The sequence below is a fragment of the Eublepharis macularius genome, chromosome 3 (assembly GCF_028583425.1).
Source record: "Eublepharis macularius isolate TG4126 chromosome 3, MPM_Emac_v1.0, whole genome shotgun sequence".
Classification (NCBI taxonomy): Eukaryota; Metazoa; Chordata; class Lepidosauria; order Squamata; family Eublepharidae; genus Eublepharis; species Eublepharis macularius.
Genome location: NC_072792.1, coordinates 70,198,818 through 70,225,313, shown reverse-complemented (window position 1 = coordinate 70,225,313; position 26,496 = coordinate 70,198,818). Strand labels below are relative to the sequence as shown.

At 43.2% G+C, this 26,496-nt stretch overlaps 1 protein-coding gene across 1 annotated transcript; it reads left to right on the top strand.

The window, feature by feature from the left end:
* Positions 1-14,613: 14,613 nt before the first annotated feature.
* Positions 14,614-26,250, top strand: RS1 (retinoschisin 1). The gene is made up of 5 exons (XM_054974386.1): positions 14,614-14,661; positions 18,681-18,786; positions 23,893-24,034; positions 24,470-24,665; positions 26,098-26,250. Exons 1-5 carry the CDS (start codon positions 14,614-14,616, stop codon positions 26,248-26,250), a joined length of 645 nt encoding a protein of 214 aa, XP_054830361.1.
* The last annotated feature ends 246 nt before the right edge of the window (positions 26,251-26,496 follow it).

Here is a 26,496-nt window from a genome sequence, read left to right as displayed (position 1 = left end):
TCGGCGCAGCCCTTTGAGGAAAGCTGCCTCTGGGGCTCGGCTCCGAATCTGCCCTCATGAGTTTTGCAGAGAGCAGCGCACTAGCAGCCCACCCACACAGCAAGAGTGCCACCTGGGCGTTAGGTGCGGGGTGGCGAGATAGGCGTTCTTCTAAGAAATGGGTGGGGGGGCCGTCTATACGAAAGACCCAATGCCGCCAAGCATTGCGTTTTACGAAGGAAACAGGCTGTGAGCTGCTAGCGGTAATTTGGAGCAGCCGTGTAAGAGTGGCGCGAAGGGCCTGCTCAGCTCCGGCCCGCCTTGCTTGCGCAGGGACTGCGCGCCTCTCCGGCCTCCAATGCGCAAACGGAACCCGGGCGCGCAACGCCAGCAGGGGAGGGGAAGCGCCGGCAGGAAAGCCGCGTGGCTGCGGCGGAGGCCGCCTACGCGCCAGCGCCGTGCCGCAGCAAAGGCGGAGCAGCCTCTGCCCGAGCGAAAGAGGAGGCGAGTCTCTCGCTGGTTCCACGGTGGAGGTCTCCGAGTTCATAAAAGGCCCGCTCGTTCCTGCCAGAGGGTCGCAGTTCTGTCAAAGGATGAGCCTTCCAGCCGCTCGCCTTTTCAGCCTCCTCCTGCCTGTGTGTGGAGAGCATTGCTGCCTTAAAAGTCTCTTGCCACGATTAGAAATAAGAGCCCCTTTGGGGGTGATTCGAGGTCGGAAATAAGTTTAGGCAGCGCCAGTTGTGCCTGGCCATTATACAGAAGAATATAAGGAAGAGGGGAGGGAAGCTGGAAGAGTGAAGAAAAAAAAAGGGGGGGGGTCTCGTTTCCGGGACGTGTCCGTGACAATTACAGCATGTTGTGGTTATGCCAGGTTGCAAGTGCAGTCCTAACAATTTATGTGGTACTCAGTAATTTCATACATAATTAAACCAAATCTGAGCGTTTCAATAGGGAATGAGAAACGAGTAAGCCAGAAGTGTGTGCCTTTAAATGGGCAGTGTAGTGCAATTATGTTAGGGTTTTGTTACGGTCAGAACTAACAATTCAGAAAATACTACCCTTGCAAAACAGCTTACTTGTGTTTGGGATACACATATAGTGGCTTTTTGGAAATAGCTGCAGAAAATATTTACTTACTAAAAATAGCCATCTAGGGATCTCGGGGAAATATGGCATCTGGCCTGGACAGTTGATATCACAACAACCCTGTTAGGTAGGATAGGCAGACCAACAACAATTGGCCATAGGTCATCTCTTAACCTTAATGGCTGGCCTTAATTAAAAATTTTCATGTACTATGTTGTGCATGTTTTCATACACAAGTCTTTTCAAAAGGAATGGCCCCTTGTGCCTTTTGTCTCATGGGGGATTCAGACAGTTGATATAAACTAGAAATGTCAACTCAAGACTCTGATGACTTTTGGACAGAGCATTGTACCAATGGTCTGAATAAAAATATGCCTCTGATGTTCATTTTACAATCATCTTTGTATTTTCTTTTTAAAAAGCCATCAAAGCTGCATGCTCATTCAGTGAACAAGCCCAGTGCCAGAATGTTAATCAAGGAACAGCTAATTTAGTGGCAAATCACAGCAGGCTTCCTTGCCCACACAAATTTCCTGCATCCTCTCATTTTGTGATGCATTAATGTTCTTTTAAATTTCAGAAGCATTTTCCTCCCTTTCAGGGAGCTCACACAGGCCCAAAGCAGCACGACTCATCCTTTCCTTTTCCCTGCAGCAAGGCTACCAACACATATCTGTTACATGTATTTTGTGGATCAGAGTTTGTGTATTGCACAAAAAATAAAAAGGCACCCTTGCTCTTTGCATTATAATATGGGAAGGCTATAGAATAAGTAATAGATGTATGAATCAGACTTGGGTGAAAGAAAGGAATTTTATCATCTGTAATACATATTCTAATACTTATTTTGTTTAACATTCAGTTTTTAATCATGCTGTGTGAATCCATTACATTTGTCAAATTCAATGTTTTGTGAATATTTTGGCTCAAGATAAGGGTTTTTTAAAAACCCAGAAAATGATTTTTTAAAAAAGGGAACCCACCAAGTGGGATTTTAAACTTCACGCCTTTTGCAAGTACATATTTGTGCTCAGATTATTTTAAAATACCATTTACCATTGATATTTCCTTCAAAACTAGCAGCTTAGTGTTGTTGAGTAAACTCCCTAACAGCTAAAGAGAGTAAGGTGCTTAATGAGACCATGCTTAAGTTAATCTCAGCTCTTTTTAGAAAGCCACAGCACACAGCAAGTAGCTAGCACTGAAAGGGGAACGAAAATAAAGATGCATTTCAAGATAGGAAGTGTGATTCTGTGTCTTCTTTTCGCGTATGAAGGTAAGTACCGCTTGTGCTTGTGGGAATTTTCCATCTTGTTCCTGTTACTGGTTAGCATCCTGCAGACTGACAATTTATGTTCTAAATTGGACACAGTTGTTTGTAATTGATGTGTCTGGAAGAGAGTTGTTTCTGTCTTTAGGGATACCAGCTTGTTTCACAAATTGCATTCCACATTTTAAAAGATGCTGTTTCAGAAAACGAAGGATGACAAGGAGTTGCATTGGCTCACACATGGGGCTCGCACTAACACAAAGGGCTTCTTTGAAAGCTGACCCCCAGTGCCATATCCTAAGTTACTCTTGAATTTCCGTTTGGTTTCAAAAGTAATTTTCCAGGCACTGTTAGGGTTGAAGAAAAATGAGTCTAACAGTGCAGTCCTAAGTATTCTTAGGAGTAAGTCTCACTAGTAGGGTTCTGAGTAAACCTGTTAAACTTTAGGACAATAGTGCAATGGTCCCTTGGACTCACAGAAGTAGCTGTACAGTTTGTTGGATTCTGACTAAGGTTTGAGAAAATAACATTCATTGTTAAGACAACCAGCGGTACTACATGAACAATTCCAGCTGCTCAGTGACCAAAGATGGGGTATGATCCCTGACAGAAAATGCATTTTTTCTAAAAGATTTTTCAAATTTCTCCAGGATGTATAGGAAAATCACAAATTAAAAGGTTCATTAAATCCAGTCACAGACCCTGTAGAGAATGGAAGAATTAAAACACACATTCGGTAATAACTAAACTTCAATATCTTCAGAAACTAAATGGATTTGGAGATTCTTTTGACCTTAAGTTTCTCCTCTGTGCTGGAATAATAACATTGACTCAGTTTTACAGATCTTGGCCGCTATCCCAGAGGTACACAAGTTGGCACAGGAACCCTGACTTGACTCACTTTGTGCCAGCCCCTCCCCCCCTTTAAAATTTTTGTTCTGTTGTTTAGTTCAGGTTTCAGGTGACTTGCCTATAGGGAAAAATCATATCTTTTTCATTATGCTTTCATTATTGAATGTTCTTTCAATAACTGATATTTTCCCTAGCATTCTGTGCTTTGTTACTCTTATTTTGGAAGCCTTTCCTCTGTGAGCAAATGTCAGGGTTGCTCAAAGCATCTGGGTATGGATTTTTCAGAGGCTGACTCTCTGCATTGCTGCTGGACTTCAGCACTTGGTTAGCCACATATTGACAGTTTGAGGAATACATTCTGTGTGTATAAAACAAACCATGCTTTCCACTACAAATGGCTTCTTAGTCCATTATTCATGGTTAAGGTATGATGTCCTGGACATTTTCCCTAGCATGTTAGTCCTTTGTTGTAGTGATTCAATATTCTTAAGAAGAATCCCCATCAGTCCTTTTATGTAGAGATAATCACTGTAACTTGCCTTCTCAAGAGGTACTGTCAGGTCACTCATATAAGCTGAGAACAATTATCTTTCTTTGTAGTAACCTGCTTAAGAGTTCTTTTTAGTTTAGCAGGTAGCTTAGAGAGGATCTCTTCTCCTGCTTTCCTCCGTTGATTATATTTGTTGTTTATATATGACAATATATGAAACTGTTGTTTATATATGACAATATATGAAACTGCAGGATATGCACATAAAGGAAGTTTGTGTTTCTAATAATACTGAACACATTTTCTGACCTTTATAAGAGAGCCAAGGGTAGATTAATATGCAAATTTAGCATACTGTTGTATAACATCTTAAGGGAAGGCAGCAGGGCAGGTATCCCTAAGAGAGAAACGCTTAGGGAAAGGTGAGCATATGGAGGCTGTCAGGAGGTGGAAAGAGAAAAGAGTGTGTACGGAAGGGGATACAAAGGAAAACGGAGTACCTTCTGCAAGGTCTTGCAGGTTCTCCACCAAGCAACTGGGCCATAGGGGAGAGGCTATGTTGGGGAGGGAGGTGAAGACAGGGTGACACACAAATATGGGTGAGAAGGAGAGCAGGAAGCAGGAAAAGACAGAGGCTATAAAGGGCAGGGAAGGGAAAGAACATGATTGCCCGCCCCCGCCCCCCTGCAAGACCTTGCAGTTCCTCACTTGTTTTCCTTAATTCTTACAGTACAATCCTAAGAAAAAATAGACAAAGATGTTGTCCTTACATTGCTTTGGGCATCCCTACACATCTTCAGCCCACACAGTTAGTAACAGTGCAATCCTAAGAACGCTTTCCTGGGAGTAAGCACCATTGAATAGACCTGGTTAGGATTTTCAGTGGACACTGTAAGAATTCTTCTTACCAACAACAATATCAAAGGATTCAAATATCTTTAGCCCGAGTTTTGAAAATTCTGAGGGGGGTGGAAAGGAAAAGGTGAGTCTGAATAGGAATACATACTACTACAATGTGCCGTTAAATAGCACCTGATGATGTAACATGTTCTTGACACAATGCACAGCATAGTAACTTTCTGAACTGAAGATGGGGAGGAATGCTCCAAACAATGTAGAGGCAAGATCTCCCCCCCCCCTCCCCGCCTCTCTCTGGTGGTTTATAAATGAAAGAGAAAAATACATGCCAGTCATTGTAAAATCCAAAAATATGTTATAGTATCATTTACCTCTGCGTTTCAATGCAATCAAGGTCTAACAACAGTAAAATTATGATAATCTCATCTGTCCTTTCAAAAGCTTAACTAAATCAAGTGCTGCATAATCATATCCCAGCCTAATCTATTTCACTATTTTAGCACTGCTTGAAATTCAGGGATGGAAAGATCGAAGAGGCTGCGTGGGGTTGGGAAGCAGATAAAAATATTTCTGCTTCTTGTTTTCCCTTTAAGCTGTGTTTTTTTATTTTAAAAAGTGCAGTGCATATGCAGAGAAGATTCAATGCAATAATTGAATCTGATGACACGTTTCATTTATTGTGCATGAGCAAAAGCTTTATTGAATCAAAGTAGCAGAATCAATACTGTGTGGATGAGCTGCAACCTGAGGGTGGAAGGTGGACATGGGTGCAGTGAGAAGTTTACAAAAGTGGAAAGATAGGCATTTTGTAGTGTTGCTTATTTTTAATGTTATATCTGCGCATAATGATGGGGTAGCCTTTGATTGACCTCTGAATATATTAAGCAGAAACTGATAACTGTATATCACCTGCGGCAGTTATTTTTGCTACAATTTCTAATGATGATAGCTTAGTGCAGTATTTCCCATCTAGATGCCTGTTTCAGGTGGCAATTGTATGCATGTGGGCATTTGTAAATCACCCTAGAGACACTCTCACACTACACACACATTTGATATGCATTCTAAAATTGCCCTATGCACATCTAGCTTAAGGCCAGAAAGCTAAAATTCTGCTGTGTGGGACAGAATGTCCCTTTCTTCAAACCCCCTCCCCAGTCATTCCCAGTATGGTTATTTCAAATGTGTTCTTCCACAGGATTCTCAATAAACCGCTTAAAAGCCAAGAAAGACTGAAAATTCTTTAAAATGTCCAACTGTGTAAATCTACTGTAGAGCAAAATATCCCTTTAACTTCTTCCTAACAACTATCAAACAAGTCAAATATCCCTTTCATATGTTAATCAAGCTCATCTAATATGTTCCTTTCCAAGATTCGCGTAATTTGACGCAATGGTTTGATGTAATTTCACTTGGTATGATTTGACATGGCTAGGTATACCTGATTTTCTACAAGTTTCTGTGAGGTTTTTGATCAGTTTCCCTGGAGAAAATGGCAGCTTGGGGGTGGGGGGGGAAGATGCTTTGAAATCACATCCTCTCTGAGCTCCCTCCCACTCCACCCCCCAAAACTATGGGAATTTCTCAAGACAGAGTTGGCAACCCTACCCAGAGCTCAGGGTGACCCCCCCCCCTCCTCACAAAGTGGATGGGAGCAGCCACTATTGCTGCAAGCTTGGGGAAAGCTGCCACCAATACAAGCTGTCAGCCGCTGCCTCAAAGGAGCCAGCAGCCCCCCCCCACCACCACACCAAGCGTTTAGGAGCCACTGTGGCTTGTGGGCAACCCCCAAATGCATACAATGTTGGCAACTGCTTGCTATGTAGGCAGAAGTCATGGTGAGCCTGTTCCTTCTTCCACCATCATGTGCTAGATCCATTTCTAGGGCTGTTTTTGCTTCCATTCCATTATTGGAAAGGAGTTCTAGGATATAGCCCAATATGTTGGCCTTTCATTCTTAGCCCTACCAGTTAAAAATGGGACTCACCATTTAAAAGCAATCGAAACTAGGGTTGCTAACTTCCAGGGTGTGGGTGGAGATCTCTTGGAATTACTAGTGATCTTCAGCCAACAGAGATCATTTCCTCTGGAGAAAACAGCTGCTTTGGAGTGTGGACTCTATGGAATCATTCCCTGCTGAAATATCTCCCCTTCTCACATCCTGCCTCCCCAGGATCCACTCCCTAATCTTCAGGAATTTCTTCCCCTGGAGTTACAGGCCTTTTCCTTCACCATGTCCCAATGCACATGTGTCTCACACACACACACAATTAAGAATTGAATAAATTATTTGGTTGGTTAATCTACCTGGGGTGAAGGAAAACCAACCTTTCCTTCTCTTATCCTACGTTTGAACAGCAAGGACAGTCAAATTGTTCCTCCCGCCAACCCCAGCCCTCTGGGCCATTTTTTCTAGTTGACTGGAATTATATCTGTAACTAAGAAATCCTTAGTGCTAGAGGTTTCATAACCTAATTGAGGATGCCTGTCCTGTGGATTTCAAATTGACAAGCTTGTCAGAGTTAATCACATAACTTTGCAACCTCAAAGTAGCCACTATGTGTACTGCCCCCCCTTATCAGACTCATTGATAATTTTAGTATTTATTTTATGAGGGCTGTGTCATTCCACCATCACCCTGAGAAAACAGCCAACTGGAGAAAAGTATTGACTGAGATGAGTTAATTTGCCTGGGGTCTGCTTCCCATGGTTAATTAATTCAACTCATGTCTAGAACATATATTTACTGCAGGGCAAAGCTAATTTACACTAACAAATTGTGATTAACTAGTTTTGATCGACAAGAAAGATGAAGGCACATGGTGTAACTTTCCCTGCTGAAGTGACTTGCACGGTAGGATTTTTCTCTTTGGGAAAATCCACTGTGTAAGCCTTTGTGAGAAAGATTCCAAATGGGACTTTTTGAAAGAGAAAGATATTAACCAAAGAGAAATCATAATAAAGCTTAGTCCCAAGTATGTTTTTCTGAACTGGGAAGCTGAGGTGGCCTACTTGAGGTCTTGAGGTAGATTTTGGAATGTCATTAAAGGACAGCAGAGTGTCAATGATAAAGTTTACAAGTCTAAATTCACAAAATAGTTTGTAAATGAGGAAAAACAGGATGGAGCCAGGCGAGCAGTGGTGGGGTGGGGCAGCTGGAGGTGGGGGATCTCCCACCACCGTGAGAGATCTGGCAACCCTGTACCAACCGCTTGACTAGCTGATACCAAAAGAAGTGGCCCTGAAGGACGGTTGAGTTTACTCAGGAGTTTTTGTTGAGGTAGCTTTCCAAAAACCTTTTGAAAGTCCAGGTATGCAATGTTTACCAGGTCACCATTACCTAGATGTTTGTTCACTTTTTCAAAGAACTCCCAAAGGTTGATGAGACAAGACTTCCCTTTGCAGAAGCCATGCTGATTTCCCTCAGAAGGCTTTGTTCCTCTATGTGCCTAATAATCCCATCTTTGAGTACTGTTTCTACAGCCTTCGCTGTTCCACTTCCACCCCAGGCAGAGGTAATTCTTGGATCTGTTTGGACTGTCTTTAAAATGGATGACTATACCTAGACTGATGCAGAATGAAGTTTTGATTTTTCTTTCATTTTGGTTTCCTGCTTATTTTTGTTGCTTACATTTTAATTCCTTCTACTCCTTTGAAGGTAACCTTTCTCTTCTCTGTATGTATGCCATGCATGAATGGCCCTTCTGGATCGACTGAGCATGCACTAAGGGATGTAACAAGAGAAATATCACACACTCAGCTTTGACAATGCTTTCGATATTTTCAACAATAGCATGATCTCCAAGATCAGCAGCACGTATCCACCCATCTGCTGTATCAGGACAGAACATTAAATGTGGCTAAAAATTTTAAAAGTTCATGGGGGGGAGTAGGAACAGGACCAGGGATTGATGTAACATTTTGTAAAATCAAACTACAGACAAGTTATGAAAATCTTTTGGTTGGATAATCATCCTCATAGTAATATAAGCTGTTTCCACACTGGTTATTTGCCTCAAATTCTCTACTGTTGGTGAGTTTGTTTCCTGATTCTTCACAGCAACTTGGTACATTTGTGCACCTCCTAGGGTTTGAATGCCAGGATTAGGATGCATCTGCCATGGCAATCTACTCAACAATCCACGCAGTAGTTGAAATAAATAGCACAATTGTTCCCTTGTAAAGCTAGCATCACTGACGTGCATGGGCAGAATTGTGTTAACGTTAGAGTAGGTGTTTCGTTTGTAGGAAAAATCTACATTTGTGGCAGCTCGAGACTCTTGTGCATGCAATTGTAATATTATTGATACCATAGGCATTTGGGGCATTTTGAGATGTGTAAATGTCCAACCAAATTTTGTTTTTATTTGCGTATATATGATGTGGATAAATATAGATCAGCAAATTCATAGTCTGAAAAGAAAATCATACACCAAAGTCATGAAATGGGTTACAAATCCAGCTATTAAAAGGTATTCAAAAGGTAACTAAATGGATGGAAGAGCATCCTTTTCCCTAGAACTGGGCCTGTTTCCTTTCGCTCTGTCAATGGAGACCCAGGCCCAGCGGGACATATTATCGTTCCGCCAGGCCTGTAAGACAGAGCTGTTCCGCCAGGCATTCGGTGGTTGAAGGGGGTGGTGCCATGTCAGCCTCCCACCTTTGGGGTGGGGGGGGGGTTCTCCCCACCATTGCACCTTCATATATTTGGTTAATTTATTTTATTATTGTTTATTGTATGTTGATTTTAGAATTGTTTTCTTGTTTTTATTGATTTTAACTGTTGTTCTCCGCCCAGAGCCCCTAAGGATGGGTGGTTTATAAACTGAAATAACAACAACAACAACAACAACAACAACAACAACAACATCACACTGCTGTGCAAGCCCTGTTAACAAGTTACAGTGAACACATACAAACCAAGTACAGTGTACATTTCATATTTATGCAGGTACTGGTCCCATGTGTAAAGTGAAGGCTCATTGGCTCTTTCTTTCAAACAGATGTACACATGCAAAATGTACATGTGCTCACAGTAACATGTAAACAGGGCTACACTATCCAATTAAACAGGACCGGATCTACGGGGGGGAGGCAGGAGGGTTGCTTGCCCCGGGCAATGCCAAACAGAAGGTGCCGGAGTGGCTGCTGGCTGGGAGCGCATGCTCCCGGCCCTCTGGCAATGAGGGCGGTGGCACAGGAGGGCTGTGAGGTCGCCTGTGCTGCGCTGGGTGCCTACCATGCTGACGGGGCAGCTGGCTTGCCGGACGCCCCCAGCCCTCCAGCAGCAGCGCAGGCAGCGGCATGGGAGAGCTGGGATGCCACTCGTGCCATGTGCCTGCAGTACAGACAGGGTGCCCAGCTTTCTGCATGCTCCCAGCCCTCCAGTGGCAGCGCAGGTGGCATGCTCCATGCATGGGGCCAGGGGCGCCACCGGACTTGGGATGCCCCAGGTGCCAGCAACTCAAGATACGGCTCTGCAATTAAATCGAAAAGGAATCTTGTGGCACTTAAAGGCTAACAGGTCTATTTTGGAATGAGCTTTTGTGGACTAGATGAATTGGGCTCGAGCCTATGAAAGCGTACGGAGAATAAATCTGTTACTTCTGGAGTGCCACAGACCAACAGGATGTCCATTATAGAATTTAGTATTCAACTAAGTATAGCATGCTCTCTAGTACAGTTTATACGAGAATTCCGTGTGAACTGTAGTCTAGCTGAGAATAGCTGGGAATAGCTGAGAATACCAGCTGGAATAGCTGTACTTGATGTTTCACAAGATGAATCCGTATGTCGGAAATTCTTGTTCTTGCTGCTCTTGACCTTGCAGACATCCTATGGTTGTAAATACTCTGCTGAGCTCCAGCCTTTGCTTCTTGAATATCATGGAAAAAAAGAGCTTATCTGATCATTGAGGTCAGTTGAACTGAGACACCAGAAACTCTAAACTGTCCCTGAGGTTCATGTCCTCCCACTTTTCACATTAATATTGATCACACAGAAACAAGTGTGCATGCATGTGTGTGTGTGAGAGACAGAGAGAGAAGCTTGTAAACCAGTCTGTATAGGAAATGTTCATCCCACTCTTCCTCCAAGGAGCTCAGAGCAATATATATGGCCCTCCCCTCCTCTGTTCTAGCCCCATAACAACTCTTTGAAGTAGGTTAGGCTGAGAGTGACTGCCCCAAAGTCTGCCAGCAAGCTTCACGGAACAGTAAGGTTCTACGAGATCCTTGTCTGACTATCTAGCCACTGCACCATGCCCTCTCTCGCCAGGATACTGCATAGATTTATAGCTCCATTGTGGAGTTTTTATCATCCACACAGCAAGTAACCATTTTATTAGTAGAGGTAGTGATGATTTCCTCCCCTCTGGCCATTTATACTAAGGACGAGTCTGATTGGCAATGAGGTGTCACATGACATCATCCCATTCCCTATGCAAGAATCACTCAAGGGCCGATTGCAGACGGGCACAAATAGAGCGAGTGCTTTCACTTTTTCAGCGACTTCACTCGTAAAAACCCGCAATTTCCCGTCCCGGCTTACCTGCGGTCCATGGCGCTCAGTTGTGCTCTATAAGCGGACGGTGTGAACATGGTATTGTGGGTTTGCACACTTCTGGACGCTTCGTCTCTGCGGAGAGGCCCTCCCCTTTCCCTCCTTCCTTTGCCCGCCAGTCGGCAACAATATTCCCTTAATTTTTTTTTTTAAAACCGGGCACCATTTGCGCAGTCGCACGTTTGCGCACATCAAACTGTGCAAATGTGCACAAATGCACAAACGCACAAAAGCACACAAAAGTCAATGCTGCATATTTGCATACCTGCACATTTGCGCATTTGCACAAAACACGTAAAAAAAATTTTTAAAAAACCAAAATGCGAACCAATGAAGGCCCCCGACGTCAACTGTGACGGGGAGGAAACAACCAATCCCGGGTACCTCAGTTGGCCGTGCGAACATCCGGAAGCGGGACGGCATGGCACGCTGCGAGACAAAGCGGATGGAGACGAAAGTGAACGCGTGGCCGGTAAGCGATTATTTCGCAGAAAAACCGCAATTTCTGGCCATCTGGAATCGGCCCTGGAGTGCAAAAATAGAAAATGGGTATTTAAGCATCAGCAGATGAGACCGGCGGATTACTATATGTGACATTGTTTTGTGGTTGAGTGTGAAAATTTAGCAGAGCCCTAGTTCGAGGCCATGGTATGAATTTAACTTTGGCATGTTGCATGAGAGAACCAGGCATTACACAACATTTCTACAGATGCCCTGTAATAAGAGCTTAGGGAAATACTCTTCATCTAGAATCAATCTACTTTTTCAGATAATTGCTGACAAACTGAGAATTTAAATCTTACCTACTACTACCTTCACAGGGCTAGAGGACAGCAACATCTACATTATGGCCCCTTCTTTTTCACTTCAAGATCTCTCTCCTCCATTATGCAGAGAGAGACACAGTAAAATGATCAATCTTATGAGAACATGTACTTATATATCTTGTAAGATTACAGTGTCTGAGAATTTCATCCCAATTTACAGCTGGAAATATATGTTGATTTTCTGGAGGAAAGAACACATGCTCAGTAACCAATAGCTTTAACAGACCGGACTATTGTAGTGTGCTATATGCAGGGCTGCCCTTGAAAACCACACAGTCTCTGTCATTGGTTCAAAATGCAGCCATCTTTTAAAAATTGTGGTGATTTTATCTTTCATTTTAATTTTCCCCATGATTTTCTAGTTAAAGCATAATTAAAGAAATGGAGATTATCCATTTCGGCTTCCACCGTTTTAAAATGTAAACCCTTAATGGTTTTTACTGATGTCTGCAAAAGAAGTTTCCAAACTAAAGTTCAAGTGCATGAGCATTTTCAAGTGTCATTCCTGCCATGTCAAACCAAGACTTGCCATTCCATTTGCAGATCCACTGCATAAGCAGAATTCTCTTCAGCAAAAGCCTTTTAGGTATACATCCCTTGGTGTACATGGAACTGCCTTATTTTGTTGTCAGGGAACAACAAAATAAGGCGTGTATTGGAGCCTTTTATGTGACCAAGAGTTGTTGTCTCAAGGAGATTATACATAGTTTGGAAAGGGATATGTTAGAAACTCAATCAAGCCATCAAAAGGCAAGATGCAGGGAGATTTGTGATTCTTTACAGCATCTTTTAAAGCAAAATTACAGATGTACATGGCCTCAGTCAGAGGAGAAGAGTGGTTTAAACTCAGCCTTTCCCATATGGTTTGGCTAATGGAAGCTGACACAAATACCCAGCTACTATTGTTATCCCTTTTAAGAAAAAAAGCAAAGCTCTAACCAGGGTCACTTCCACATGATCCAATTTTTTCGGGTTTTCCCTGTCCCAAAGCCACGTCTTCCCAATCCGCTTTGAGAACTTGCCTTTCACATGCATCATCCTCGTGTGTGTTTTGTGGGTGTTTGTTGCGGGGGGGGGGAAGTCCCAAAACAGAAAATGCATTCTTTATCTGTGCCTTGTCACAAATGACGTCGGTGCATTCCTGCCCATCTTTCCTTTTTTTTTTTTTTGAGCGCATGTGGGATTGTGCTATACCATTGTCCCATCTTTCAGCTTCTGTAGTAACTGGGCATGTGTAGTACAGCATATTCTACCATTGATTTCCCATTCAAAGTTTCATAAATATGCAAACAGTAGAGTAGTGCGATCACACAATTCCATATCCTACTATATAAAAGGCAAACTGACCACTTACTCCTTATCCCCATGCAGGCATAGTATGCAGGGATAAGAAGCGAGTCAGGGGCAAAATGGTCTGCCTCCCCACTGCCTCCTTGGGCTTCCAGAGACACGGAAAGGCTCAGCACAGCAGCACGGCCCTCCCAAGGTCCTGCAGCAGCCAGGGACGGTGCTCCCCACCGCCTCTGCAGGGCCTTGGGAGGGCTGTGCACAAGCCGAGCGGTGGCCAAGGGGTCAGAGGAAGAGGATCCCCTGATCTCTTCCCTGATTCCCCCCTTTGACTGATGCTACCGGGGGGGAGGTGTGGGGGGGCAGTGCTGCTAGGGCCCGTTGTAATTGACAGTCCAATTGCTAAGTGATCCAATTTAGCAAGCACTGCAGTATGATTTCCTTTATTGTAATAGCACAAGGGCTGTTTTAAAAAGTTTCTAAAAGGGTGAGGGGGTTATACAGTTGCACATGCAAGCCAGATGCTTGCATGCGTCTGGGGGTAGGAGGAGTAATGGTGAGAGGAGGGGTTGGAGATTTGTGGGAGTGCTCTTCTGAAGCGAAAAAAAGCCTCCAGATGCATTGATACAGTAGACAATTGCGTGAAAAAGTGGTATCAAAAATGAAAACGGAACAAAACACGTTTCACAAAAAACACTAAAAACCGGGATCACCACGACCTGCTTACACATGGGAAATGATGACATATGTCATGAGTGAAATAACCCGCCAAAGTTGCATTAGCAGGCTGTCCCATTAAGGTTGTTTGGAAACGACCCAGGTGTTTACCATGTTTTCCTTAAAAGGGCTAATAGAAACTATAGGGGTGGGGTTCAATGAGAAAACCATGTGGGAATGGTAGGTTACATCCCATTTCCTATCCCACTGTGGCCCTGATTTGAATTGGGGCATTACACAATTGTAATTTTCCTTTAAAGATGCTTGGAGATCCATCTAGTTTGACTTAAGAAAGAAAATCTTATGATCCAGATTATTGGGTGGGTGGAGGTGGATTTGCTAAATAGTCTCTGCTAGTACTCATCTAAACCACCTCTGTTTCTCACTTGCCTTGAAAGCCCCTTGCTTGGGTTACCACAAGTTGCGACTTGACCACACATGCATACGTACATAGTAGCCTTCTAATGAGTGTTTTGTATTCTTTTGCTAATTCAGAGAAGGCCGCTTATTTGGAATTTATTCTGTTTTCCATTTTCTTTCGTGGCTACAATTTGACGTCCATCACACTGCAATATTTAATGCTGAATGAATGACCCTATGATTCATTTTAGCACCCTTCCCCATTTATTTCCATAGCTTGCAAATAATTGCTTTAATTGTTATTTTCTTTTTATTTCTTTCCTGCGATGTACTGTCTGTCCCATGCAGCCACACTGGCCTTGTCACCTGCTGAGGTAGGTGCTTCAAGCTTATTTTAATGCTCTCCTGATGCCTTTTGCATTTTTCCTGTCTTGTGCTGAGTTCTTCACTGTTTGCCAAAGAGCATGGGAAAACAGCACTTTGTAGAATTGGCATTTATGCTTTCAGGTTGTTCTGTCACAGGGTAACTTCTGGTATTTTAAAAACAGAAATATTTAACAACACATCCCACCAGTGTTCACACAGCGCCAGAATGCATCCTCCTATCAAATAACTGCTTTAAACAAAAACATTTTCCAAAATGTCAATACATCGATGTTGTGTAAACTTCAGAAACACGTTGTACAAAATAGACCCTGCATGTATGTAGAATCCAAATATGCTCCACACAGAGACACATTTCATGACTGTCTTTTTTCAGAGGGTACTCTCTGAGAGCAGAACCACAAGTGACAAAAGGCACAGGTTGGACACTAGTCAGCTCCCCTCAAGCTTTGATGGGAAATGTAGGCATCCTGGTCTTGCAGCTTGGCTCTCCGACTGCTGTCCAATGGACTTTTCAACTGTCACTTGTCCAACATTCCGCCAAGCTGCCTACATTTCCCATCAAAACTTGAGGGAAGCTGGCAAGTGTCCAACCTGTGCCTTTTGTCACTTGTGGTTCTGCTCTGAGTTGAGAAAGCTGTCTTGGGATTGGGCACAAAGCTTTTTGCAATGCTGCCAATATATGTGCTGTCTCACCCCAATTTTCCTTTTGGGTCTTGGTTTAAATGCTACTTACGTTTAATTCCACATATTTGCATGTTCATAGGATGATTCTGTTTGTCAAACGGCCAAAGGGGCTGTTATATTCTGAATTTTATGGTCTAGTTCAACCTAATTTTACTTTGCCTAATTATACCTTTGGACATTGCAGAAATATAAATGATTGTTTACAGAACCTGTATCAGGAGTGTGTATGGCCCCTTTTTCACCAAGCTGCTGTAGGCAAACTGATGCCTGTGAAATGCAGTCTGTGTAATATTCTGTACTGCCATGAAGTTGTAGATGCCCATATGTTATTTCCCTTTACCAATGATACCCATGAAACCTTCCCATGAAGGTGAACTTTGTGACCGTGTGCCCCTTCATTATTGTTCTGTTATAAAACAACCAGAGTCCAACTAATGCTAATTTCTGTAATACCCTGCTCAACATTTTGTTCTCCCTCCTGCCTCTGAAAGTATCTACTCACAAAAAATGGGGAATTTTAGACTTGCCCATACAAACTGCTGTGCAGTCTCTTCTTACACTCTGGTATTTATGGGGGCAATGGTTGTTTTTAAAGTAAGAGCAGAAAAGCAGCTTTGGGGGAGACACTCGCTCTAATAACGAATCCTGTGACGTCCCATGTTACTTACTTATGGACTACTCATAAAATTTAGGGGATAATAGTGCCTTTAAGATTTGGAGAAGCCTAAAATATCAACCACATTTATTGCTAAGCCAAACTTGTTCACAATATAAAACAATCAATCACAAAATAGCATGAAAATTAGGAAACTAGTTGTCACATGTTGGCTTGGTACGATATTGATATTTCTAATGGTTGCCCATTCTAATCACAAAAATAATAAAACCAGGCTACCCACATACAAGGTAGGTATTGACAAATTAAGGGAACTCCCGTGATATGGTAGGGTTGCCAGCCTCCAGGTAGTGGCTGGAGATCTCCTGGAATTACAACTGGTCTCCAGGCCACAGAGATCAATTCACCTGGAGAAAATGGCTATTTTGGGGGGTGGACTTTATGTAATTATGCCACGTCAAGGTCCTTTCCCTCCCCAAACCCCACTTTCTCCAGGTTTCTCCAGGTTTCACTCCCCAGATCTCCAGGAATTTCCCAACTTGGAGCTGGTGACTCTATGATATGGAGAAAAAATAGTTTGTAAATTTTTTAAATGCCACAGTGAAAATGGAGGATGCTCATGGAATTCTGAAAGCAGTTGGGAGAAAAAAGTGTGTGGGGGGTAGAAATTGGCCTGTTTGAACCTCAAACAAGTATAGTATTCTAGAGGACAAGGGAACTAGGGATGCCAGACCTCAGGTGGGGGCAGGGGATCCCTGCCCCAACCCCCAACCCCTGCCCCCACTTACCTGGACAGTGGGGGGGCGCACCTTCTGTGCGTGCTCCCCTGCAGTGCTGCGCGTTCCTGTGCACAGCAGCCGCCTGGATCAGGCCTGTTTTGGCCTGGATCAGGCTAGTGTCAGGCCCGTTTTGGCGTGGATTTGGACCCATTTTGGGCCGCTGCAGACTGCAGAAGCACTCCTGCGCTCTGTAGTAGCCCTAATCCGACCCCCTGTGGAGCATGGGCGCACTCCCAGGGGCCACATGATGACATCACTTACTGGAAGTGATGTCACCGCGCTTGCAGGAGCATGCACGTGCTTTGCACCCGCACATCCCCAACCACAAACGGTAAGTACAAGGAGCCAGTCCCCCCCCCTCCCGCCAGGAGAGGGACTGGCAATCCTAAAGGGAACTGAGTTGGTATGGAACACCTGTTGTGAGGTGCTCATTCCCCTTCTCTAACAGGTCCTTTCTGCCAGCCCAGGATGTTACATTTTTATAAACTGATAACTATGAATTTAAGGAAGTTGAAGTGAAAAGATTGATTAATTAAGATTAAATTAATCTGATTCTAATTGATAACACCCACAAGGCTCCTTAAGAAGAGAAGGGAGAAGAGCCCCTAACAATTTAACAAACCTGGGAGAGGGGGTGAAAACAGGATCAGTGGATGTATCTAGCAGAGGGAGGGAGAGAGAGATTAAAATATACCCGGCTCTACCCTGAATGGCTACAGCTCTGAACCGCTGAAATGGAGGCCTAGGGGAGCGGAACCTCTTCCTCTAAGTCTCAGACTCAACCATTTTGCATATTTCAATGAAGATCTGTGATTGGGAGTCTGAGATGGGGAGGAATAGGATGTTAAAGCTTTCCCCCTGAACTATTTGCACCATTTTTATTACTTCTGGGCTATTTTGCGCCTCATATTTGCCTCACAGGTACCTATGCATTTTCCCTGAGGGGCAAATAGAAGCCCTGGGGGCTGGTTGAGATGACTAACAGTGCACAACAGCTCCAATCTGAAATAGATCCTACAATGGATATTTGCAGTTGATAAAATAGCAGGACATTTGAAAACAGATCTTCCATTGAGTTGGGTTACCACTTCCAGGTGGAGCCTGGAGATCTCCTGGAATTACAACTGATCTCCAGACCACAGAGATCTCCTGGACAAAATGGCCACTTTGGAGGGTTGATTCTATGCATTTTACTTTACTCTCCCAGGCTCCACCATCAAATCTGCACGAATTTCCCAAACTACAGTTGGGAGTCCTACTTGTCAAATACTATAAATCCCTCAGATACTAGACAAGAGTATTCTTACAGGGCCAAGCTACAAGTGATGAATTACACTTGAACGGCAAGTGAACAGACTCCCATGTATTCCTCCCTATTCACTTGCGCTCCACTTGATCACTATGTGATTGACTGGAGCGCAAGTGAAGCTCAAGTGAACAGGGAGGAATGCATGTGAGTCTGTTCACTTGCCGTTCAAGTGCCATTTGTCACTTGTCGCTTGGCCTTCAGTGTAATTCTGTACTCCAGTTTAAGGCTATTGAAATCAATTGCCTTAGACAGGAATAACTCTGCATAGGATTGCACTGTTAATTCCAATATGAAATGGAATTAGATCCAGCCACAACTGTTTTTGCTACTTTGAGCTAAAGCTAATCAAGGAGATTGGATTGCTTTCTTCAGTCATTTTAATAGGGATTAAGTAAGAGGAATGTTCATGGGATTGTTCCAAATATCTTGCATATTGTTATCAATAATGTGGACAATAATGATGTGCTTTGAGCTGTGATTTGCTTCTGTGCTAAGTGCTGCTCTGTAAAGCACTGTTTTGTATAGATTCATCTTGGAGCCCTAAACAAAGACCCAGAAAAAGAGAAGTCTATCAGTTTGTTGTATGCCAGAGTAATGGTGTCTTCTATGTGCTGCTAGGATGACAGACTAGAACACTGGCACAGTAAAGCCTGCAAGTGTGATTGTCAGGGAAGTCCCAACTCAGTATGGTCCATCGGAACAAACAGTCTGCAGTGCATGCCAGGTAAGTTGTTTTATTTATTTGGCCTTAGCTTACAAGGTTGCATCCTATGGTCTATTTCTGCTTGGCACAAGGGCCGTCGTCACACGGCCATAAATTCAACGCCATCTCCCGCTGAATGCTCACCTTATTCCATTTCTCTTGCGATTTCGCCATTCTCCCCAATTCATGCTTTGTGACTTTTTATTTCGGCTTTATCCACTTCCATGTGAATGCCCTGGACTGACTATGAACACTTTGCAGCACCAAAACGCTCACTCTCCCCAATCATCTGTCTCACCTAACACTGATTCTCCTGCCCTACACTCCCACAAGCCCCAGCGTGACTCGCAATTAAGCCTCAAAGTAATTTTTTTTTTAAAAGTCAGCCTTATAGCGCTATAGCACTATTCTGCCGTGGGCGGGAAACCTCTGCTTCCTCTCACGGTTGGCTTTTGGGTTGGCCCAGCAGAACATTGGTATAATAGAAGAGTGATATAGCGCAAATATGCAAAAAAAAAAAATTTTTTAAGGGGCGGGATTTTTAGGGCCCCATTTCCAGAGGCACTTTGACTGTCCGTCGAATTGCATTTTTCCCTTTTAATGTGACTGACTAGAAGCGCAAGCAGTCATCAAAAGATGGGAGAATCCGTTCTAATGACGATAACAGAAGAAATGATTTCTAGTGCAAAACTGACGAAATAAGGGCCCGTGTGAGGACGGCCAAGGACATTTCCCCCGGTGGAGGGCAGGAACGGCTAATTCCCCTTCCACCTGTAGAGCCCATCCCTACTATAGGAAATCTCTTGAACGCTGGGGCAGCATTTCTGGGAGTGAGACTACAGAAGAGGGAGGAAGCTTGGGAAGTTCACATATGGTAGGATCTAACCCATAGCTGACAGAATATTTTACCAACCCTAATTATTCCATCCTCCTTAGCACTGGTCACTTGGAAGAGGCTTGAGCTTAGGCAGGGATGAGCATTGCATCATAAAGAGGCAGCTATCAAAGACAGTCTTCTGAGTCCCTTGGGGAATGCAGTGGTGTACTTAAGAGAATGTTCTTGGTTGCTCTTAAAAGCTGTGATGGAGCACCGTGTCATTTTAGGTTTTCTAAATTCTCACTATGACCCTGAGTTGAGCAAGAAGGCTATCGAGTGTATTCTTCTTTAGTGATGTAGCATTTCTGGAGCTGAAAAAGTAGACATCACTTGACTCAGAAGTCAACAAATAAGAAAGTTGGGATGGATTATGATAGAGGATTTTATAATGTAATATATTATTTGGAATAAAATGAGAGAGTGGTAACATTAGAAAAATATTGAGTGAGAAAGTCGTTTCATGACCATTTTCGTTTATTTTTCCTGATGTGCCAGCCATGCACCTTGAGTTTCAGAATCCCCCTGAAAGCCATAACAGACACAAAGGAGGGGGGGGGGAGAATCATAGATAACCCCTTGATGTTAAAGCTAGTGGAAATATTTAACTGTCTAAATTGAAACAAAATAGGAATTATTATTTTTTAATATCAGTGGTTACAATTTCCTTCAGCTTGCAATACAAACAAAACCAAGCAGCGGTAGGAGCTTCACCTTCAAATGCTGGATTCATGTGATGAAGAAAATTCGTATGGGTTGTACAAGCTTTCCTAGAGGGGAAAGCTATTCAAATACCTAGTACATATGTATATCCTTAAGGTCAATGGTAACCGTGTTAAATAATTTAACTGACTTGACCTGGCAGTCTCCAGACATCTGTTTAGTAATCCCTTGTCTACAGCAGTTTTCTAGAACCGATGGTGGCCTCTTAAGTATTTTATGCTTCTGCTACATTACTAAAAATAATATTTTATGCTCTTATCTGAGCCTGCCTCAAAGTGGCATGGCTGAGTTTGCATTGCTGTAACACTTTTACACACGCGATCCCTGCAGTTTCCATGATGGAGCTTCTGGCTGTTTTTCTCTGCTTTTGGCTTTCAAACTGCAGCACATGTCTCTGAATTCACCACGATCAGGAATGCAAAACAGAGGACGCTCACCATATGGAAGTGGCCTCCAATATCCAAAATGTGCCTCTGTCATCAAAGGAAACCCAGTGGTTAGATAACGTCTAAGTGGAAGTGGCAGGGGGCACAACAGCAGCTCGATGTGAGGGGAGCCCAAGCACCACAGCAGCCTCTCATGTTCCCAAGGCAATTTGCTTATTTATTTGGGATATCTGTATGCCTCTTTTCCATTGTAAAATGCTCAAAGGTACATGATGTGTGAATCTCTCATACAGTCCAGAGAGGCTGTGGTCCTTTGACATAGTAAAAACAACAAAGAGACTTGTAGCATGTGGCTGACCTCAAAGCCACCATGAGTCAACAATAAAAGTGTGAAATCGCTGAACTAAAATGAATCAGTAAATTTGATTCGACAGTAGACCCTTGCCACTCAGGAATTCAAGCCATGTGGTTTCACTTATTTATGGTTTGCAATTTGGCCACTTGAAATGGTCACCAGCCTGTTTTTATTCCACTGCACCATCACAATAATCACTATATCATTAAACTTTGTGGGAAATCTTTTTAAACTATGTCTCCTACTCTTCAGAGATGTCTCTATTCATGGTGATCTTGGGAATGGATTCCTGCAACTTTAAAGAGTCTACTGTATTTGTTTAGGGACCATGTTTTTTTCATCTTTTTTGTCTCCCACTATTGGTGTTGGTATAGCAAAGATCTTGCTAGTTATTGCTGCCGGTAATGGTCACTGTCTTTACCTTGAATACATGGGAATTTTGCACAGAAATGCAACATGTGATATTTCTTGCATTGCTTAGCCATTTGACCCCCACTGTTTACATTTTTTCTCTGTACCCATCTATATCTGCCAACATACATCTGATGAAATGGTCCTAGTCCATGAAAGCAAATGCCAAAACAAGTCTCAAAATATTTAAGGGGCCACAAAAGTCTTCGTTGTTTTCACTCTAAGATACATAATTGATAATATTGTTTCTTTTCCTGTAATTGTTAATATTGGTTAAATCATTGAAGCTTCAGTATTTTAAAATAGAATTAAAGTGCAAAAGGAAAGTAGAGGAAAATACGAGGTATGAAATCAAAAACAAAATACTTTAAGGAATAATAAAGAATGACACCTAAATTCCTACATTATATTTATTCATAATTTACACAGAGCAATATAATGCAATGAGTTTATTATGCACATACAACTCAGAGAGTGTCCCTCCATATTATAAAGAAGTCCAATGAACAAAACTAGGGTGGAAATAACCAATGTCTCAGTCTTGGTTGACTGCAAAGGTTGTTTTCCATAAGTGATTAATGTTCCACTGATTTTGGCTGATTAATGTTCCACTGCAAAAACTTGCCACCGTATTTACCAGAGGGTTCCCTGACCCCCCTGGAGTCACATTTCATGGAGCCTAGTGGCCAGCAGTGGGAGGGGAGAATCAGCAAGAATCAGCACCAACTACAGTCCTCAGGCAACCATTTGTTGGCTATCCCACCACTTAGGTTGGCCCTAGGGTTCCCAGGTGCCCACTGGTGGCAGGCAAACTCCTGGGGATTTGCCCCCTCATCCATTGATCACTCAGCGATTGGCAGGAGGTGGCAAACTCCCGGAGGTTGCCCACCAGAAGCAGGCACCTCAGGAACGCACACCACATGCATGCTCCCAACCGGTGCTGGGTCCCCAACCCTCCTGGTGGGAGGATAGAGAGACCTGGCAACCCTAGGTGGCCTGTCTGGCATCAATCAGAGCTTGATCCTATTCTATTGTTGCTTCTGCTCTATGGAAAGGGCTCCCTGAGGAGGTGAGAGAGCCCCCTCCTTGGAGACCTTCAGGAGGCAATGCAAGGCTTGCTTATTTGCCAGGGCTTTTGAGGGGATGTGAAGGCTGGATAACTTTTAGGGGGGGCGTTATCTTGGTATTAATCTGGCAGTTTTAAAATTATTTATAAATCACCTTGAATTATGTAGAAAGATGGATAAAAAGTTTAAATAAATAAATCCTCCTTTCCAGTAGCAGAAAGTGGCCTTTGTATTCAACCTTTTGCCAAAGCATTTTTATTTTTATTGGAAGTACAGGGTTTCACTACACTGACCTGGATGACTCAGGCTAGCTTGATTTTATCAGATTTTGAAAGCTAAAGCAGGGTTGGCCCTGGTTAATGCTTGGATGGGAGACCACCAAGGAAGTCCAGGGGTCACTACACAGTGGCAGGCTGTTTTGCTGTTCCCTTGAAAACCCTACAAGATCATATTTCCCCATACATAAATAAAAATAAAATGGAAAAACTTACCGTTCCAAGAGAAAACAAACATCATTCCATGAATGCTTTGTCCTATTAGTAAAAGGAAGACTCCCCCTTCCCCCATAACTTCTGTAAAGGGGCTCGCAGACTTACCAGTGGGTGAAGTTACAGCTGGGAGGCGAAGCTGGGGGTGGGGGGAAGGCAAATGCTGCATCCAGGTGAGGGGTCTGCTGGTGGGAGCAAAGGAAGGAGTAGGAGGAACCTGGCTCCTACCCAGCATCCCCTCATAGTTGGTGCCACCACCATTCCTTTGTGGGGCAGCGGAGGTGATGGACAGTTTCCTTCCCTCATTTGCTGCCAGCCATGGCTGGGGGTTTGCTTGTCACAACTTTATGATCATTTTGAAGCTTTGAAATGGATCCACTGGGATGAGTCATGGTGACCAGGTGGCTCACCACTCCCCTTTTCTGGGTCCCCTTAAGGGATCTGGGGGAAGCCAAAGGATAAGCACCTAGGCTGGCCAATGTAGACTTCACCTTGGGTGGCAGGGACTACACAGGTCTTGTCTGGACAGGAGTACAATCCCTGCCATCCTGTGGTGCCCAGCAGGCACGCTGGGAAAGTGTCAGTCAAGCGGCAAGGGGCTGTTAGATGCAGCGGATCTGTTGCTCTGTGCCTTGCCAATACTCCAATGGCTGTACTCAATAAAGCTGTGGCCTGTTTTAATCCAAAGGAAGCATGTTGTGTATTCATTGCCCTGGGACAGCAGCCTCACCATTGCCTATATAGTTGCAAGAGCAGCTTAGACGACTTTGAGGAGATAGTGGTGATTTTGGGGGGCTCAGCCAATCTTGTATTTCTGTTACAGAATGTCCCTATCACAAGCCACTTGGTTTTGAGTCTGGATCTGTTACTTCAGACCAGATAAGCTGTGCGAATCCAGATCAGTACACAGGATGGTATACTTCATGGACTGCCAACAAAGCTCGGCTTAATGGACAAGGCTTTGGGTAAGTTGAGCAATATCCATTATCTCTTAACTCTTATTATTATTTGACATAAATCAAGCACTACAAAATATGGAATCAAGATGTGAAGTTCCAACAAACAAAATGCCACTACCAAATTGCCCACAATGAGCTGGAATGTAGTATTCTATAGTCCCGATTATTATCTTTACGTTCATTCCCTGGGTTCTGTTTCTTGGTATAATAAACATTGTGGCAGAATGTTGAAGAGCATGATGACAGTGAGAAAGAACATTTGCATTTGGCTATTATTTATAGAAAGTGATCAATAACATGATTTCTACAATGCTTTGCACAGTAGGTATAACCTGGACATTGGCAGATATGAAAGAGAATTGTGAGGAACTGGTGAGCTTCTATTTTCCATTAACAAACATTCACCTGATCCATTGCCTCTTTCTCCTGAACCTGTTACAGGTGTGCCTGGCTCTCTAAGTTTCAAGACTCTAACCAGTGGCTACAGATTGACCTGAAGGAAATCAAAGTTATTTCAGGGATACTCACACAAGGAAGGTGTGATGCAGATGAATGGATGACAAAATACAGTGTTCAGTATAGAACTGATGAAAATCTGAACTGGGTCTATTACAAGGACCAGACAGGAAACAACCGGGTCAGTATAAGATAGAAGTTTGTATTGTAATGATGATGGCATAAATTTGGCATCTATTCTCAAAGAAAGTGAAGTCAAGATGAATGACTTTTTCCAAATAAAATTCTAGTATGCAATAGGCTGGATTCAACTAAATGGGCAGTTTCTACTGATTCCTCCATCCCCCTGCAGACTCCCCTCATGTCACGCTTTAGGTTCCCTATCCTCCAGGAGTAGCATTTCATGGAGATCAGTGGGCTGCTGGCTGGGGGTGGGGGTACGGGGGTGGGGTAGGAAAGTTCCATTCTGCCTTTGGGAAATTTAGTCTCGATTCAACCCATTGACTCAGCTACAATACTGGTCATCATGCTCCCCATACTTCTTGGTAAAACACATGTGCTCTGATCTAGCACAGAAGATACATACACCATCTTCTGCGCATGTAGCCAGTGCAGGCTGGGTGCAGATGTGTAAACCTAACCACATTGTGGTGGTCATCTGGACCTGACTGAACTTGTTTGATTTATTCTGAGGCACACGGAGATTTTCACTATAATCTGGAGCTTCCGTCTCTGACATGCAGCTGGTTGAGCACTAGCAGAGCTGGGTCAGGGCCAGCTGACCCAGCTGATTTCCTCCCCTGAGACATAGAATTGGGATTATGTTTAGGGACTTCAAATAAATCACTGGTGGATTGACCTAATGACACCTTCTTGTTTGTTCCGCTGCTAGGAAACTCTCTTGAGGGAATGGTAAAACATATACTTTGTATGTAGAAGGTCATAGACATAATTCCTGGCATCCCTAGTTCAAAAGATTTCTAGCAGCAGAGCTGCAAAAGGCCTCCATTTGAGGCACTGGATGCTCACCACCAAACAGCACATCGTTTAAGGTAGTGTTAGAGGACCAAACTAGACGTTAAGGAGTCTGCCTAACTGTCTAATTTGGCTCTAAGACATATGATCTTCTGCCCCCATATATAATTTCAAAAAGCTGTGTTTGTAGTGAATCTACTACATCGGAGCAAATTTCTGTGCTATCTGAATGGTGACAATCAAGAAGAATAATGAAAATCTTCCGAATTAAATATTTTTACAGCATTGCAAAACATTGTGGCCTTTACTCTTCACTTATGTTCTAGGTTGCTCTCTACATTTAATTAGACACAGTGCATTTGGAGTGAGATTACTTGCCCCTACAAGCTCGCTGCGGAAAGTTGGGTTTATCTCCCACAGTAGAATTTAGCAACATGCACCATGTAACTGGAAGAATTTTGTTTCTAGTGACTGAAACTGTCAGCAGCTTTCCTTGGCAAATTAGTCACACACAATAATTTCAATAAGTCAATTTGTTTCCAAGTTACTGAATGCAAAACTAAAAGAAGGTGAGGAGGACCTCGGTCTTTCCCCAAAGTCTGACCCCCCCCCTTTCTTTCTCATTTGGCTTTCTGTAGGTTTTCTATGGGAACTCAGACAGATCATCCTCTGTGCAAAACCTTCTGCGTCCACCCATTGTCTCCCGCTACATTCGATTGATACCTCTTGGTTGGCATGTGCGCATTGCCATCAGGATGGAGTTACTTGAGTGCATGAACAAGTGTGGTTGACATGGAACCGATAGAGCCGCATGACACTGTAAGGGACATGATGGAAAGCATTAACAAGATTTTAAAAATACAGTAAATAAAAAATTTAGATTCTTCCTATGTGTAGGAGAGGTTCTCAATGTAGTGTAGAAATACAAGCATTATACAGCTACCTTCTGCTATGATTTATATCTTTGGCAATTTAAGTAGGTTTAATGGAGTTTTTCCAAACTAAAAATAAAGTTGAGGTGGAATCAGGGCCCAGAA